Source organism: Ochotona curzoniae, unplaced genomic scaffold (genome assembly GCF_017591425.1).
Source record: "Ochotona curzoniae isolate NIBS_2020 unplaced genomic scaffold, NIBS_Ocur_1.0 scaffold_3208, whole genome shotgun sequence".
Lineage (NCBI taxonomy): Eukaryota > Metazoa > Chordata > Mammalia > Lagomorpha > Ochotonidae > Ochotona > Ochotona curzoniae.
Genome location: NW_024467106.1, coordinates 42,725,798 through 42,744,278, shown reverse-complemented (window position 1 = coordinate 42,744,278; position 18,481 = coordinate 42,725,798). Strand labels below are relative to the sequence as shown.

General features: G+C 41.0%; 1 protein-coding gene across 4 annotated transcripts in view; it reads left to right on the top strand.

Annotated features, from left to right (window-relative positions):
• Positions 1 to 18,481, top strand: part of DENND4C (DENN domain containing 4C) — a 99,540-nt gene that overhangs the window by 69,348 nt on the left and 11,711 nt on the right. For 2 of the 4 annotated variants that reach the window (XM_040963154.1, XM_040963152.1), the window contains 6 exons: positions 4,932 to 6,109; positions 11,016 to 11,193; positions 11,849 to 11,958; positions 12,568 to 12,743; positions 16,147 to 16,329; positions 17,045 to 17,273. In XM_040963154.1, coding sequence (XP_040819088.1) covers positions 4,932 to 6,109; positions 11,016 to 11,193; positions 11,849 to 11,958; positions 12,568 to 12,743; positions 16,147 to 16,329; positions 17,045 to 17,273 — 2,054 coding nt within the window. The remainder of the gene's footprint in view (positions 1 to 4,931; positions 6,110 to 11,015; positions 11,194 to 11,848; positions 11,959 to 12,567; positions 12,744 to 16,146; positions 16,330 to 17,044; positions 17,274 to 18,481) is intronic. The other 2 variants (XM_040963155.1, XM_040963153.1) reach the window with 1 other exon arrangement.

Below are 18,481 nucleotides of genomic sequence, written 5' to 3'. Positions count from 1 at the left end.
ACTTCTATGGATATTTGTGTTTTTTAAAATATATATGTTTGAAAAGCAAGTGCTCTCATCCATTGATTAACTCCCCAAGTGTCCACAATCATTGGCCCTTGGCCGGACTGCAGCCGGGACCTGAGAACCTAGTCCAAGTCTCCTGCATAGGTGGCAGTCATCACTGCTTCCTGTGGTCTGGGTGGAAACGAATCAGGGGCCAAAGGAAGAATTCAAGTTCAAATACTATGATAGGGTATGTGAACATCTTAACTGCTAGCATCAAGGCCCATTCCGCTTCTCTCTAGTCATCATATTTCTCAATTTTTTTTAATGTTAAATTTTATTTTTAACATTGTTTACTTAGTTAAGAGGAACGTACACCCATGTGGGCTTTCGATTAGGCTGGGGAGAGTTGAGGTATGGGGGAAAGTGAGTAGTACAAATATTTCAGTTTTTTTTTTTTTTCTTTCTTCTATGTCCATTGCTGGGGAAATGGGTGGGGGCCACTCCTTGCTGTCAGACCACATGAGTACTCACGGTTTGGGGGTATTCAGTGATGCCTTGGAGACCCTAATGTGGAGAAGAGTGATCTGAGGGTATTGGTGGAGCAGTTTTTATATTTCTGAGACGTCCTTAGATTGTTGCACCAGGGTTGAGAAAAAATTTTCCAAGGTCTGTTGGCTGACCAAGTCCACCTTAGTGCAACCACAGACCCAGACTCTTGCTGCGAGGCTTGGCCAGAGGAGTTGTTCAGTCTGTTTAGTTTCCATCCTCTGATGAGGCAGTCAGCATCCTCTGCTGGTCAAGATGAGTTGGCTGTCATGTCCCCTGAGTGTATCTGGGTCTATTGTCCACTGCTGAGGACGCCCATGTACTCCAAGACTGGACTACATATATTGTGATTTTCCCTGTGGCCAGATTTTGAATCCAATCTAAATGAGGCATCTCTCTCTCTCTGTCTCTTTTTAATAATTTGATGACAGGAACTTTCTATTTTTTAGATTTCTTTATTTTTGTTGGAAAGTCAGATATACAAAGAGGAGGAGACACAGAGAGGAAGTTCTTCTGTCTGCTGGTTCACTCCCCAAGTGGCCCCAACAGCCAGAGCTGAGCTGATCTGAAGCCAGGAGCCAGGAGCTTCTTCCAGGTCTCCCACACAGATGCAGGGTCCCAAGGCTTTGGGCCGCCATCCTCTCCTGCTTTCCCAGGCCACAAGCAGGGAGCTGGATGGGAAACGAGACTACCAGGATACAAACTGGTGCCCACATCGGATCCTAGCACGTGCAAGACGAGGACTTTGGCTGCTAGGCTACCATGTTGGGCCTCAGGCTTCACTCTTATGTGTACCAACCAGTGCAGGATCAGAATCAGTCCATCATCTGTAGCAGCCAGTGCACGTACTGGTGAATACAGCTGCCTGGTCAGTTATGCCTCCAGTACCATCTCTCGCATGAACCATCCAGTGCCACAGCCTAGTCAGGGCCACACCCGTTCACCCCCACCAGGCCTACCTTTAGCCCCATTTTTTGAACATGCAAGCATATGATATGACCCAACCTGACCCATCCCACATCCCATCTGGCTCTCGTGCACACCCATGGTGCTGTTGCTAAGCCCAGCCCAACCCATTCCCAATCCTGGCCCACACATATACTGGCGAGTGCTGCCTTATTGTCCAGCCTGGCCTGGCCACAGTCCTGGCTCTTGGGCTCATCAGCAAGAGCTGTAGCTTAGCATGGGAATGACCATAGCCTAACAAAGCCCACTCCCTGCTCCAACACTTGCAGGCATCCCCAGCTTTTATGTGCACCGTCAGTCCAGCTCAGTAGGCTGACCCAGACATACTGTCTGGTTTCTTCCCTCTAAACCACTCCATCTTCATTCTCTCGCCTACTTGCAGGTGCATCGGCCCTAACTGTGGAAGCTCCCAGAAGTCACTCCCCACATATCAGAAATGTCCTTAGTGGCCCCTACTACAATATGTCCCCAGATCCTCTTCCCTGGGCAACCTGTAGTCTCTGCTATGCAGCAGTGCATGGTATGCTTGGGGACCAGAGTGGCATGTCCTGGCCCATTGTCCCCCTGCCTTCTCCACATGTCTTAGGGAAAAAAAAAATAAGAGTAGGCAGTTATGCTGGCGCACTGGTTATGTTAACACAGGTTTGGCATTAACCAGGTCAGGAGTGTCCACCAACTATTGGCTGCTTTTCTCCCATAAGTATAATACCTGCCTTAGATACAGGGCAGTCTATGTAGTTACCTATAGCTCGATTCTTAATTAAATTTTGCTAAGGAAGATTTATGCCAGTGAGAAAGAGGAAGTACTAGCGCTTTAACAATGTATCAAACTCATTTTGAAACTGAATAAAATGTGTCACCAAATTCTTTTTTTTTTTCTTTTAAAGATTTGTTTATTTTTATTGAAAGGTGGATAGACAGAGAGGAGAGACAGAGAGGAAGATTTTGTGTCTGATGGACCACAACAGCTGGAGCTGAGCCAATCTGAAGCCAGGAGCCAGAAGCTTTTCTGGGTCTCCCACGTGGGTGCAGGGTCTCATGACTTTGGGCTGTCCTCAGCTGCTTTCCCAGGTCACAAGCAGGGGGCTGGATGGGAAGCTGGGCCGCCAGGATTCGAACTGGTGACCATATGGGATCCTGGGCGTGCAAGGAAGGACTTTAACCAGTACGTTATCGTGCTGGGCCCGTATCACCAAATTCTTGACAATATGAGACCCGGGAACAAAGATCTATTTATGAACTATTGATAAGTTTTTTTTTATGCCAGTACCAATTTTGAACTAAATTGTTTAGCTAAGTTTGCCTATTAGTTTTAAGAATGTCTCTAAAATTTTATTACCAGTTCTGATTAATATGGTAATGATTTTTAGTAGTAATTTTTAGTAGTAATTTGAAAGATTAAAAAGAGTATTGAAATGCATTGGCAGATATATAAAAATATCTTCTCAGGGACCACTTTTAAAACCCAAAGTGCCTAGATCATTGTGGTCTTAAAAAAACAAATAATGAGTGGAAAATTGGGCTTGGCATAATAGCCTAGTGGCTGATGTCCTTGCCTTGCATGCAGCAGGATCCCATATGCACACCAGTTTGTGTCCTGGCTTCTCAACTTCCTTTTGCCTCTCTACTTGTAGCCTGAGAAAGCAGTTGAGAATGGCTCAAAGCCTTGGGACCCTGTGCCCAAATGGGAGACCTTGCAGCAGATCCTGGCTCCTGGTTTCGGATCAGCTGTTGGGGCTACTTGGGGAGTGAACTAGTGGGTAGAAAATCTTTTTTCTCTCTCTTTCCTCTCTGTGAGATCTGAGTTTCTGATAAAAATAAAAGTCTTAAAGAAAAAGTTTGTAGAAAATTTAGTTGAAAGATAGTTTATCTTGCTGAAAAAAGGATTTTCCGTGCACATTTTTTTCCCATGATGGGCATTCTTCATTAACTTTTTTGAAGTTTTATGAACAAGTGGTGTTCTCATCCTTTTGGGATGCTGTAACACAATGCCATAGACTGGGTGGCTTACAAACAATAAGTTTTTTTTTACTTACAGTTGTGGAAGTTTAGAAGTCTACCATTAGAGTACCATATTGTTGGGTTTCATTGAGGGCCTTTTTTTGAATTCTAGACTACCAATCTCTTGTGTGTTCACTTGTTGGAAAGAAAATGAGTGAATCTCTGTCTCTCTCTTTATCTCTCTTTTTTTCTCTCTTTTTTTTCTCTCCCTCTTTCCCTCCTTCCTGAATGTTCCACTTCCAGTCCTGCTCTCTGCTGATGTGCCTAGAAAAGTGGCAGAGATGGCCCCTGTGTTAGGACCCCTTCACACACATATGTAAGACATGGAACAATCTCTAGGCTCCAGGATTCAGTGTGGGCCAACTCCAGCCATCGCAGCCATGAAGGGAGTAAACCAGTAGATGGTTCGCTCTGTGTAACTCTGCCTTTCAAATAAATAGCTCCTTAGAAAAAAAAAAGGGGGGTGGTTTCCAATCCTCCACATTCAGTTCTGCAATTTCTTATTTAGGCGTACTTTGGCTTTTGATGGCAAATATATAATAATTCTTCAATTATGATAAATATGCTTTGTTCTGAGAGAGTATGTCTGTGGCAATTACTTGTTGAATTAGAAATTAAATTGTTTGAAAGTTAATACCGAAATATTTTTGGTTGAGGTTTGATATTTCACTCAATGTGTTTCTGAATTGAATATAAGCCTCTTGAAATAGCAGTAAATCTATTGATAAATGATTGATAATTGTGGTATGTTTTGTTCAACAGTAAACTTATATTGAGCATATATTGTATGGTCTTTGTTGTTGTTGAGCTGGTACTTGAAGTGATGCCCCTATGAATGATGGCGTTGCAGTTTAACTTGGTGTGCCACACTACTAGGTCCCTATTTTTTTGTTTGTTTTAAAGATTTACTTATTTGAAAGGCAAAGACAGAAAAAAAGAAATGATGAGATTTTTCGATCCACTGGTTAACTTCCCAGTGGCCTCAATAGCCAGGACTGAGCCCAGTAGAAACCAGGAGCTTCATTCAGGTCTCCCATGTGAGTAAAGGAGCCCAAGCAGTCGGCCCATCTTCTGTTGTTTCTCCAGGCCCAGGAGCAGGGGACTGGATTAGAAGTGCATCCATTGGCATTTGATCTGGGACCCATAAGAGATGCCAGTGCTGCAAGCATTTCGTGCTGTGCTACAGCACCAGCCATGACTTTTTTTTTTTAGTTAGTATAAATATGCCTAGAGAATAAAAGGTTGTACATTGAAATATTATCTCTGACAGGTGTGCAGAGTTGAATAGGTATCCCTGTATGTCTTCTTTATATCCTCTGAATCTTACACTCTGAGTGTGTGCCACTTTCCTAATCATAAAAGCAATATTTTGGTGTGTAGGTTATGTTGGAACGCCTGAGAGTCATCTTTTGTTATTCTGTCCATTTTAGGTAGTACATCAAATGCACTACTTTCTTCTCAAGATACAGTGGAAGATGTAGTTTCCAGTGAAGTTACTAGTCTCAAGAAAGATGGTGATAGAGGAGAAAAACGACCAAAGCATTTTGCAGAGAGGAGTTGCAGTTTCAGTTCTGAAAGTCGAGCAGGAATGTTGCTTAAGAAGAACAGCTTGGATTTGAATTCCAGTGAAATGGCTCTCATGCTGGGGGCGGACGCCAGGATTCTCACAGCAGCATTGACGGGGCCTCCCAAGACTTCTCCACTAGTCAGTGCAAGAACCTTCAGCCTTGGAAATGCCGGCTCTCATGTGGCTGATGCAAGGACTCGTGTGTCTGACAGCCTTCAGGATTCTGAACACAGGCCATCTTCTGTACTGGAAATGCTTGACGAAAGCCAGGAGCCCACGGAGCCCGTGTTTGTGCTCGGTGATGATGTGGCTGAAACTGGCATGACAAAGGATGCGCACAGCAGTCAGCCAAGTGATAGTCAGGGTCATCAGTCGGTAGATGGGAAAACAGACGCTAAAGATCTAATGAGTAAGAGAAACAGTTTATATGGGGTCGTTAAAGCTGTAGAGAGAGAAGATGTGGAAACTGGCCTAGATCCTTTATCTCTTTTAGCCACTGAGTGCTCAGGTGAAAAAACGCCCGATTCTGAAGAAAAGGTGTTTTCCCCTGTTATTGCACGTAATCTGGCTGATGAAATTGAGAGCTATATGAATCTCAAAAGTCCCCTGGGTAATAAATCTTCTAGCATGGAATTACATGGAGAGGGAAACAAAGAGTCCTGCACTTCCCCTGCATTCATTCATTCACTAGAGAGGAGATCAAGTTTACCTTCAGATCCTGGTCCATCAGCACAAGAAAATCCTGAAGGTGGAAAGAGCTCTCCTGCAGTGTCTAGATCAAAAACTTTTACTGGGCGTTTGAAGCAGCAAACTCCTTGTAGAACTCATAAAGATCGTTCAACTTCCTTATCAGCACTGGTGCGTTCTTCACCACATGGCTCATTGGGTTCTGTAGTAAATTCTTTGTCAGGACTAAAGCTGGATAACATACTCTCAGGACCCAAGTTAGATGTCCTAAAATCTGGTATGAAACAAGCAGCGACCGTAGCCAGTAAGATGTGGGTTGCTGTGTCATCCGTCTACAACTACTCAGATGATGAGGTAAGCTTTTGTTTGTTTGTTCTATGTGATGCAGGAATGTTTGAGCATATATGTAAATAAATTCATCATACAGAAATAGAATATCAGCACTGCTTTCTGAATCAAGGTTTTTTAGAAAATATTTTATTTAAAGGCCAGTGTGGTGACTTTGTAGGCAAATCCTGCTCCTGCTATGCTAGCATCCCATATGGTGGTCAGTTCAAATCATGGCTGTTCCACTTCTGAAGCATGTTCCTGCCTTTGGCCTGGGAAAGGAGCAAAAGATGATTCAAGTTCTTTGGCCGCTGTACTCTGGTGGGAAGCCTGGAGAAAGCTCCTGGTTCCTGCCTTTGGATCAGCTCAGTTCTGGCTGTTGTAGCCATTTGGGAAGGGAACCTGCAGATGGCATTGTATGCTCTCTCTCTCCATCTTTCCTTCTCTGTCTATAAGTATGCCTCTCAGATAAAAATAAATCTTAATTAATCTTCAAATAACATCTTTTAAATAGTCCATTTGAAAGGCAGAGTGACAGAGAGGAAGAGTTGGAGAGAAAGAGATCTTCCATCTGCTGGTTTGCAACCCAGATCTGCTGCAACAGCCAGAATTGGCGAGATTGAAGCCAGGTACATGGATTTCCATGTGCCCTCCTACATGGGTGGTGTGGGTTCAAACACTTGGGCCATCTTTGGATGCTTTTCCAGATTTGTTAGTAGGATGCCTGGTCAAACATTGAGCATTCGGGCCTGGCATCATAGCCTGGTAGCTAGGATCCTTGTCTTGCATGTGTCTGGATCGCATAGGTATGTCAGTTCATGTCCCAGCAACCCTGCTTCCCATACAGCTCCCACTGCTTTTCCAGGCACGTTAGTGAGGAACTGGGTCAGAATAGAAGTACAGGCAGAGGCTTAATTCACTATGCCATCCCTTATATTTAATTTGTGTTGTTTTTTAAGATTGGTTTATTTTTATTGCAAAGTCAGATATACAGAGAGTTGGAGAGACAGAGAAGATCTTCTGGCCAATGGTTCACTCCCCAAGTGACCGCAACAGCCGGTGCTGCACTGATCCGAAGCCAGAAGCCAGGAACTTCCTCCAGGCCTCCCACGCAGGTGCAGGGTCCCAAGGCTTTGGGTTACCCTCAATTGCTCTCCCAGGCCACAAGCAGGGAGCTGAATGGGAAGTGGAGCTGCCAGGATTAGAACCAGTGCCCATATGGGATCCCAGCATGCTCTAGGGGAGGACTCTAGGCACTAGGCTACTGCGCTGGGCCCCCTTATATTTCATTTTAAAGCAACTCCACAAAGTAGTATTGTCACCATTTCTTATAAATGAAATTTTAGATTCAGAGAGGCTAGTTAATTTCCCAGGATCACATAAAAAGAGACCAGAAGGGCCTGGCATGATAGTATAGCAGTTAATGTCCTCTCCTTGAATACACTGGGATCCCATATGGGCGCTGGTTCTAATCTCGGCAGCTCCACTTCCCATCCAACTCCCTGCTTGTGCCCTGGGAAAACAGTCAAAGACAGCCAAAGCCTTGGGACCCTGCACACATGTGGGAGACCTGGAGGAGGTACCTGGCTCCTGGATTTGGATTGGCGCAGACCGGCCGTTGTGATCACTTGGGGAGTGAATCATCAGACGGACAATCTTTCTCTCTGTCTCTCCTCCTTTCTATATATATTTATATATGTCTGACCTTGCAGTTAAAATAAATCAAATCTTAAGAGAGAGAGAGAGAGAGAGGCAGAACCAGAATGTGAATTTATAGACAGAGAGTCCATGCTCTCCTAGAAACTGGATAAGAAAGAGCAGATAATAAGAGACTCTAGTTGGGGCTGAACAGAACTGAGAACTATAAATTTCAGGTTGGCTTAGTCAAATTGACAAGATAGTAGAATTTTATATCTGAGAGAAGAGTGTAAAAATGCTGAAAACATCATGCTGTGTTTTGAAAATAGGTAGTAGAGACAAGGGAAAGTAAGTTGGACAAATAGAAAACTTTATAGGCCAGAAGAGTGATTGCATTAAAAGTACGTCATTGTACCAGGGTTGTAAAGTGGTGAGTAAAGCTGCGACTTAGAACACTGGCATCCTTTCTGGGTCTGGTTTGCGTCTTGATGGCCCCTCTTCAGATCCAGCTCCTTGCTGGTGCACCTGGGAAAGTCTCAGAAGGTGGCTAAGTGTTTGGTCACTTGCAACTCTTGTTGGAAACCAGGATGAAGCCCCCTGGCTTCTAACTTCAGGCTTCAGCCTGGTCCGGCCCGGACTGCTGTGGCCATCTGGGGAATGAACCAGTGGTTACAAAATCTTCCTAGTTCCTTCTCTCTTTATCACTCTTTCTTGTAAGTAAATAAGTAATTAAATAATTTAAAGTATGCTATTGAATAGTGTAAGATTATTTTATATTTAAAGAGTTTTCAAGATCATTTGAGTAAAAGTAAAATAACTTCCAAAGGTTCCTAGGCTGGCTTTTGGATTAAGAAGGAGTGAGCTGTTTTTTAACTAGTGTTACTGTTTTCATGGTTGAAATATATGTCAGTGAAAATTCCAGACCTGGCGGCGTGGCCTAGCGCCAAAAGTCCTCACCTTGAATGCGCCAGGATCCCTTATGGGTGCCGGTTCTAATCCCGGCAGTTCACTTCCCATCCAGCTCGCTGCTTGTGGCCTGGGAGAGCAATTGAGGGTAACGCAAAGCCTTGGGACCCTGCACCTGCGTGGGAGACTCGGAAGAAGCTTCTGGCTCTTGGCTTCGGATTGGCGCAACACCGGTCATTGTGCTCACTTGGGGAATGAATCATCGGCCGAAAAATCTTCCTCTGTATTTCCTCCTTTATATATATATATATATATGTATATATGTGTGTGTGTGTATGTATATATCTGGCTTTGCAATAAAAATAAAAATAAATTAAAAAATTTTTCTTTTCTTTTCAATGTAGTGCACCCGGCTCCTGTAGTAGTACCGGGGGAAAAAAGTCAAAAGGGATGTACTTCGTAAATATTTACGAGTAGGGCAATGAATAAAAAGTATAAAATGCTCATAGTTTCTTTAAAAAAAAAAAAGATTTATTTATTTTTATTGGAAAGGCGGATATACTGAGAGGAGGAGAGGCAGAGAGGAAGATCATTCATCCAATGGATCACTCCCCAAGTAACCGCAATGGCTGGAGCTGAGCCAATCCGAAGCCAGGAGCCAGGAGCTTTTCAGAGTCTCCCGTGCAGGTACAGAGTCCCAAGGCTTTGGGCTGTCCTTGACTGCTTGCCCAGGTCACAAGCAGGGAGCTGGATGGGAAACAGGGCCACTGAGATTAGATCCGGTGCCCATATGGGATACAGGTGTGTGCAAGGTGAGAACTTTAACCATTACGCTATTGCACCGGGCCCAAAATACTCAGTTTTATCCAGAATTTAATTTAAGAAAATAATTGAGGAATGCACAAAAAGATAAAGGAGAATTAAAGCATTTTGACTGTTATTAGTAATAAGAGTTTTATTAGATGTGTAATAGTGGAGCAGTAAAATCCTTTAGTTTACATAAGTTTATATGCGGGCCCGGCGTGATGGTACAGTGGTTAAGGTCCTCGCGTTGAACGCCCTGGATTCCATATGGGCGCCGGTTCTAATCCCGGTGGCCCCGCTTCCCATCCAGCTCCCTGCCTGTGGCCCAGGAAAGCAGTCGAGGACAGCCCAAAGCTTTGGGACCCTGCACCCGCGTGGGAGACCCGGAAGAGGCTCCTGACTTCGGATCGGCATAGCATCGGCCGTTGCGCTCAGAAGACCTTCCTCTCTGTCTCTCCTCTCTGTATATCCGTCTTTTCAATACAAAATTAAAAAAATAAATCTTTTAATAAAATGTTTTTAAAAATAAAAAAAATAAGTTTATATGCTATATAAGGCTTAATGGCATCAAAATGGATAATATGAGAAGTATTGATTAGCTCCAGTGTCCTTTATTTTTAAATGTTTGTAGTATGGTTATATGCATATTTTCAAGTGAATGTTATTTTATTTAGAGCAAACATGTATCTGCTCTTCACAGCAAAAAAAAAAAAAAAAAAGAAAGGAAATTGATCATTGCTAAGTTTCTGTTTAAGCTTCGGTCATCTCTTGTTAAGAACTCCAGTGTTTAAAGCTTTGTATTATTAAGGAAGAATTGCTGTTTGTTTTTCTGCACTATCATATTCTCAATTAAAGAAGTTATATTGTTCTCAATTTCAGATGACATTAAAAGAGAAGTGAAACAATGTTTGTAAGGCTGCACACCTAATAAGTGATAGAAAGCTAATGTCACAAGGCAGCCATCTTTGACTTGAAAGCCCCTGTTCTAATTGTGTTGGGATCTCTGATTCTGGTGGCGATGGAAAGCTGCTAGAGTTCCTTTATTTAGAAGAGTTATAGAGAGGAGAAACAGAAAGAAGATATTCTATCAACTGTTTCATTCCCCAGTTGGCTATGATGACCACAATGGCCAACGCTAGGGCAGCCAAAGCCAGGAGCTAGGATCCTGGTCTCCCACTTGGATGGCAGGGGCCCCAAATCAGTCCATGTTCTGTTTTCCCAGGCCATCAATGGGGAGCTCGTTGGGAAGTGCAACAGCGGAATATTGCACCAACACTGATAGGGGAGTTACCCACTATGCTTCAGCCGCTTCCCCTCATTGATTCCATAATAGTGAGAGACATATAGCCGTCAGGTACACCTTGGGGCAAAGCATCTTCTTTTCTTAAAATGTTTAGGTCACTGCTTGAATGTATTATGTAAAAGGAAGGTCAAGGCAGTGCTCAATACAAGTTCATGATTTTGAAATATGTAAAGATGATTGTTTAAGGAATACATAGTTGCTTTCTGAAAAAGATGACATGAAAATATTTCTGTTGCAGAAGTGTTATTTATGTATATGGTATTTTATTCTTTCCTAATAAAGGAGGAAACTAGTAGAGATTATAGCTTCCCAGCTGGCTTGGAAGACCATATTTTGGGAGAAAGTGTATCACCTAACTCCAGTGTCTCAGGGTTGGTCCCCAGTGAACTTACGCAGAGTAACACAAGCCTTGGCAGTAGCAACAGCAGTGGCGACACAGGAAAACTACACTATTTAACAGGTATGGGGAGGGGTGTCTGTTTTTTATTCAGTCTGCTTATTTTGAGTGTCTGTAGCTTTCTCTACTCCTCTTCAAAAAGCACCATTTGTTCAGAAACTTGTAGATTTTAAATGTCTTTTAATATGCCTCTGATTTTATTTGGTAAATATTATAGTCATCTGTTTTATTTATTGTAGTTGTATTTATAAGTGATTTTATCATTAATTTTCAAACTTTAATTTATATCAGCATCATTTGGGCATTTTTAAATTTAAAAACCTTAGGCTAGAAACTCTGAGACTATATTTTTGGAATGGGAACTTAGAAATACAAGTTTTTAAATCAGGTTTGTGGGTGAATTGATTGTATATCAGATTTTCAGAATTCCTAAGCTGTATAACCAAAACATTTTTGCTCTGTACTTTTTAAAATTATAATTCTATTCTTTTTCTCCAGTTTTTTAAAAATAAATGATTCCAAATATCTTGAGAAGTTAGAGGAATTGTGTAATGAGCCATCATAAATCCTCTACCTAGACTTAACTACTTGTGTTAGCTATGCACACATATTTTTATTGAACTGTTTGAAAATAAATTGCAGACTTTATAATACTTCACACCTTACTGCACATTAGGACATTTTCTCACATAATGTGCTGTGACGTTTACTCTTTTAGGTGACGTTCCATTTCCAAGAAGCATAAAAGGGCAGGACTTCGAAAAATCAGACCATGGTTCTTCTCAAAATACCAGCCTGTCTAGTATCTATCAGAATTGTGCAATGGAGGTATAACTTTGTCTATGACTAAATAAAATACTTTTATTTCAAACTGGAATTTTTTTAAAAACAGATGTATTTATTCTTATTGGGAAGGCAGATTTACAGACGAAAGGAGAGACAGAATGATCTTCTGTCTGCTCTGTCACTCCTCAAATGACTGCAGTGGCCAGAGCTGAGCCAATCTGAAGCTAGGAGCAAGGAGCTTCCTCCAGGTGCAGGATCCTAAGGTCGTCCTCCACGGCTTTCCTGGGACAAAGCAGGGAGCTGGATGGGAAGTAAAGAAGCAAGATGCAAATAGCAAATATGCGGTCATTTGCGATGCTCATGCTGGCAGACAGAGGATTAGCCAGTTGAGCCATTGCGCTGGTTCATCAGGATAGAATTTTACAGGTTTCCCTGATATCCTTGTAGACAAGCTAATCATTTTATCCAGTTTGCTTAAAGTTTTATGTAATAAGCAGTGAACTAATAGTTTTATCTGTAAAGTCATAGAAGTGTTCATTCTAACTTTTAGTAACGGAATGAATAAAATTTTTCATTTATTGGAAAAGAATGTCCCATTAGGATTCGTTTTCACCATAGAGACTCTTGGTTCCTGTGTTTTTCTGTTCTTAGGTTTTGATGTCTAGCTGTTCCCAGTGTAGAGATTGTGGAGCTTTAGTCTATGATGAAGAGATTATGGCTGGATGGACGGCAAATGATTCAAATTTGAATACCACGTGCCCATTCTGTAAAAGCAGCTTCTTGCCTTTTCTCAAAATAGAATTTAAAGACTTGAGAGGCTCTGCAAGGTTAGTATTATAAAAGCTCCCTCAAGACTAAGTGTCCCTCAGAAGGCCTGATACTCAGGTGAAGTTGAAATGTTCCTGGGAAGCTCCAGGTGCAACTTCCTCTCTGCTTTTTCACCTTCAGTATTTGACTTGAAAATGCCAATAATGTAGGAGACTACTTTTCAATTTTTAAAATTATGTATGATTTTCAAATCTAGTCGGTTCCTAGAACTTTATTTCAAAAATTATTAGTTATTATTTTAGACCTTCTATCATGGTGATCTTAATTATGTCCAACCTCTACTCTTATTGCTGCTTTCTGGTGTAGTGAATAACCAAATTCTAGTCACTATAAAGGATACTAATCAATAATTGGTTATTAATTATATAAGAATTTTGTAACTGTATGCTGTTATAATTAATATTTATATACAGTGTTTCTTATGGAGCAACTGAACCTTTTTCTGAAAACATTTATTTATCAATTTATTTGAAAGGTAGAGTTACATAAAGAGAAAAACAGAGACCTTCCATCAACTGGTTCCCTCTGCAAGTGGCCGCAGTGGCTAGGACTGGGCCAGGGAGGAGCCAGGAGCTCCATCTGATTCTTCTGTGCGGGTGGCAAGGTCTCAAGTACTTGGGCTATCGTCTACTTTCCCAGGGCATTAGCTGGAAACTCGATAAAAAATGGAGCAGCCAGCACTTACATACAAGTGGCAACTTTACCCAGTAGGCCACAGTTCCTACCCCATAAATGAGCTTTATGTTGGGTGCCTTTAATTGTTTCAAAACATCTCCAGTTGTGAAGATATTTCCTTTCTACTTTTCTTGTAGCTTCAAGCATGAAACTTGAGTCCAATCATACACTATTTACACTGTTTGCTCTTTAGGATATATACTTGAATTTATTTAATTATATAGTTGTTTTATATGTTATATATTTTTAATTTATATAATACCTCAGGTCTCATTAATTTGTGCTTTTTTCCCAGGTTTTTTTTTTAAGGAATAGGATTTACTAGAAGTCAGGGGGCTGAAACTTCATCTGGGGTTCCTGTGTATATGGCACTGGCTTAGGGACTTGGGTCAGCTGTTGCTCATATCCCATGTACATTAACAGGGAGGTGAATTCGGGGTGGAATATTAAGATTCAAACCAGTGCTTGTATGGGATGCTGGCATTGCAGAGAGTAGCTTAACCCACTCTGCCACACATTGGCCTCCTGTTAATCAGTTTTTAAGTATCAGCTACCATGATGGTTTATTCTTCTCATCTTGCCTTCCTTGTAGCATTAATAGGAAGCTAGGTCAGAAGTATAGTTGCCAGCCTGGATTGAACTGGCCTTCAACATGGATTTCTGGCATTCAAAGTGGCAGTTCAACTTGCTAATCCTATTTGGATGTTTAATATTTTTGGAATCTACTTCTGTCTCAGTGATAAGAGTCCAGCTTGAATTTTTCTTCATAACAGAACTGTATCATCTGCTAAATAACATATTGTCTCTTCAGCAATATGTGGCATCGCCTTTATCGTGTATCAAGTACCCATGCATACCTTGCTTTGATTCTGTGTTTTCCTGTTCTGTTTTATCAGCCCTATAATGAATGATTTTATTACTCTCTGTGTTACCTGTGGCTGATAGGAAAGGTTTCCTCTTGCAGTTTTGTAGGCCCATGCGTATAGTTACTTAGTCTTTTCTATACATTTTAAGAATGAATTTGAGTTCCTTTAAAAAAAAAAGACTGAAGTTTTCGTTGATACAAGATTTAATGGCCATATTTGAAAGGCAAAGAGTTGGACAGAGAAGGCTCTCATTCCCCCACTCAGCAAGTTCCTCCAGCTGAGGCTGAGCTGAAGTGGAAGCTAACAGTCTCCCACTCCAGCTCCATCCACTATGTGGGTGTCTGAAATTCAGTCACTTGAGTCAACTGCTCTGGCTACAGGTTTGCATATGTGGGAAGCTAGATTAGGAGCTACTGGTGGTTTTCAGTCCTGGACACTGATCATGGGCTGTGGGCTTGTAAGCTGGTGAGTTAGCTGCTAGGTCAAATACCTACCCTTTGTTGATTTCCTTGTCTTTTTCTTTCTTCTTTCTTTCTCTTTTCATTTTTAAAGATTTATTTAGTTTATTTGAGGCGGAATTACAGAGCGAGAATACAACAGAGAGGTCTTTTATCCATTGGTTCACTCCTTAAATGGCTGCAATGGCCAGGATTGGGCCAGGCTGAAACCAGGAGCCCACAGCCAGGTCCCCCATGTGGGTGCAAGGACCAGTGGTCTTGGGACATCCTTTACTTTCCCAGGTACAGTAGCATGCACCTGTATAAGAAGTAGAGCAGCCAGGACTTGAACTGGCATACTGGTGCTGCAGGTAGTGGCTTCACTTGCTGTGCCTCAGTGTATGGGTTTAAAGAAGTATCACTACTTCCCTTGACCCTGTTTGTCATAATGGAAAATCACATGCAACAAAACTTAATTTTTTTTTTATTATTTTTATTTGAAAGGCAAAGTCACTTACAGAGAAGAGGAGAAACAGATAGATCTTCTATTTGCTGGTTAGCTCCGCAGATGACCACAGTGTCTAGGGTTGGGCTGATCCAAAATCAGGAGCCAGGAAATTTCTTCAGGGTCTCCCATGTCAGTGCAGGGGTTCAAGCACAAGGTCATTGTCACTGTATTTCCAGGCACATTGGCAGGGAGCTGGATCAAAAGCGAGCAGCCGGGCCTTGAACCAACATATTGAATGTTGGTGCTGCATGCAGAGGCTTATCATGCTCCACAACTGTGCTATCCCCACATTTTTTCTATAATGGACACTGAAATATCCACTTAACTCTCCAATTTACATTTTACCGTAATTGTTTTATCACCTATTTGTCCTTCCATGTGTTCATCAATCCATTTTATATTTTTATTCATAAGAAAAAAAGTATTAGTACACCTCTCCCCCAAAAACTTCTACATGCATATCATTAACTGGAGTTCAGTATTTGTTTATACTGTTTCTTTGTTTAAAGATAAACTTATATATAATAAAATGTACAAATCCTAAACCATTTGAGGAGAAAATGCATACATTTAAGCATATCAAAGCTTGTCAAGATACAGAACATCGCCATTACTTAAACTCAGGAAATTTGTAAGATTTTACTGTCCTTTTTCATTCATAGCTTTCTCTAATAGTCCTCAAATACTGAAGCATCTTCTATCGAACTACCCAAGACCTTTTCATTTGAAAGGTTTAGGCTAGAAGGGCAGGAACGTGAGAGCAGATGTGTTTATGTGTGTTTGAAGTAGACAGGATCTTCTTTTAGATTATCTAATTCAGTGATGACTGCCTTATCATAGAGTTGGTTCTGAATATGGTAAAATTTTAAAGAGTTGAGAATTTTTAAAAGCTTCCCCCCTCTTGCTCCCTATTTAGCTTTTTCCTGAAACCAAGTACCTCTGGCGAAAGTTTACAAAGTGGCAGCATTCCACTGGCAAATGAATCCTCAGAGGACAAGCCTGTGCCTCGTTCAGCAGAGCCTGACTTGATCAACTTTATGGATTTCCAGAAACAGAACGAGACCATAACTGAAGAAACAAGCTCTGCAGTTGAACCCAGGTACTATCAGATACAGGGGACTCTACAATAAACTGGATACCATTAAAGACAACTTGACTCTTGCAAATACAGATTCTGGCATTCAAAATTTGTAACTTTTTACTACAAAGTGATGTTTAGATAGCTAATAAGTTTGATAATAAACTGCTTTTACTTAAGTTTAGTATTTTGGGCCCAGCGGCATGGCCTAGTACCTAAAGTCCTCGCCTTGAACGCACTGGAATCCCATATGGGTGCCGGTTCTAATCCCAGCAACTCCACTTCCCATCCAGCTCCCTGCTTGTTGCGTGGGAAAGCAGTTGAGGGTAACCCAAAGCCTTGGGATCTGCACCTGTGTGGGAGACCTAGAGGAAGTTCCTGGCTCCTAGCTTCAGATTGGTGCAGTACCGGCCATTGTGATCACTTGAGGAGTGGATCATCAGCGGCTAATCTTCCTCTCTGTATTTCTGACTTTGTGATAAAAATAAATAAATCTTTAAAAAAAAGTTTAGTATTTTGTAGTGCTTTTACAAAGTGAACTTTTCAAATGTAACAAAAAATATTCTCTTTAGTGTAGTCATTTATAATTTTTAGAGGAATAATGTGCTAACCATGCACACACTGATTCTTCTCCGATATTAGTAGTTCCAAGTTTCAATACAGAAATGTTCTAGCTTTACAGATATACTTCATGTTTTTAGCACTCACAAAGCATTTTCTTCTTTATTTTCTTAAGTGATGAAATGAGAAACGCCAGTGGAGATGCCCAAAGAATAAAAATTTCACCTGTGCCTAATAGTTTCTCAAAGAAAAATGTGTCTTTAACCAGAAGTCACAGCGTTGGAGGTCCTCTACAAAATATTGACTTTTCCCAAAGACCATTTCATGGCATTTCAACAGTTAGCCTTCCAAATAGTCTGCAGGAAGTTGTGGTATGTAACATTGTAATCATACTATGTACTCATGTAAGTATTTCTTAGAAAACAAGTCATTTTTTTCTGATACGGTTAACTTTAATCATGTTAGAAGTGGTGGATAATGGCCCACCACTGTGACATAACAGGATGAACCGTTGTCTGCATTGCCGACATCCAATATGGGCACTAGTTCAAATTCTTGTTGCTCCACTGCTTGCTGGAACCTGCTAACGTGTCTGGGAAAGCACTGGAAGATGGTCAGGTGCTTAGTCCTTGCGCCCATGTGGGAGACCCATCAAGCTCCTTGCTCTGATGCAACCTCGCACTAGCTGTTGTGGCTGTTTGGGGAGTGAAACAATGGAAGGATAATCTGTCTCCCCCTCTCTGTAACTCTTTCACATAAATAAATACATCTTTAGAAAAAAAAGTAATGTGAAAAATTTTGCATAAACAAGGTAGAAACTTTTAAAACCTTTTATAATGGAAAAGTTCAAATAAGTACAGAAGTAAACAGAAGAGTGTAATAAGTACCTTGACTTAACACCTATCTTCTGTAATTTTTAGTTTATAACCATTCTTCCATATATGTCCTCATTTATTTCCTTTTCCTAGATTATTTTGAAGTAAATTTTAAACACAATATATTCTATTTTAAAATACTTGCATGTGTAGTTCTAAGTTATGAGGGCATTGGAAAGTAATCATAGTGCCATTGTTGGCCAAAAAATAAGTTAGTATCATCAAATTGTTCAGTTTTTATTCTAATTTCTAATTGTCTCAAAAATATAAAATGTTTATTTGTATTGTATGAGAGTTTGAGGCATCAGTATGAAGTCTGTGCATTGCAGTTGGTTGGAATGTCTTTCTGAATCTGTAGACTTCCCTTCATTTATTTAATAAAGTCAGCTCATTTTTAGATACTGGGGTTTCTCATAATGCTGATAATTGCTGAATGCAGCCCTGCAGATTGGTATTTATAGCCAGAAGCTTGGTCATATTTAGGAATTTGTTTTGTTTTTTACTTTTCCAAGACAGTTCAGATGTTCTTCCCTGTAGGGAACATGAGCTATGAATAGCTGTTTTATCTCAGGGCACTTAATCTTTAGTGACTAAAATGATGATCATCTAGTTCTCTCTTTTCCTTTTTGTAATATGGAATACACCTAAAAGAGAAGCTTCAGTACTTCTTCTGCTTGGTGGTCTAAAGATTACATTTGGGGGTGGGCATTTGAGCTAGTGGTTAACATGCTTGCAAT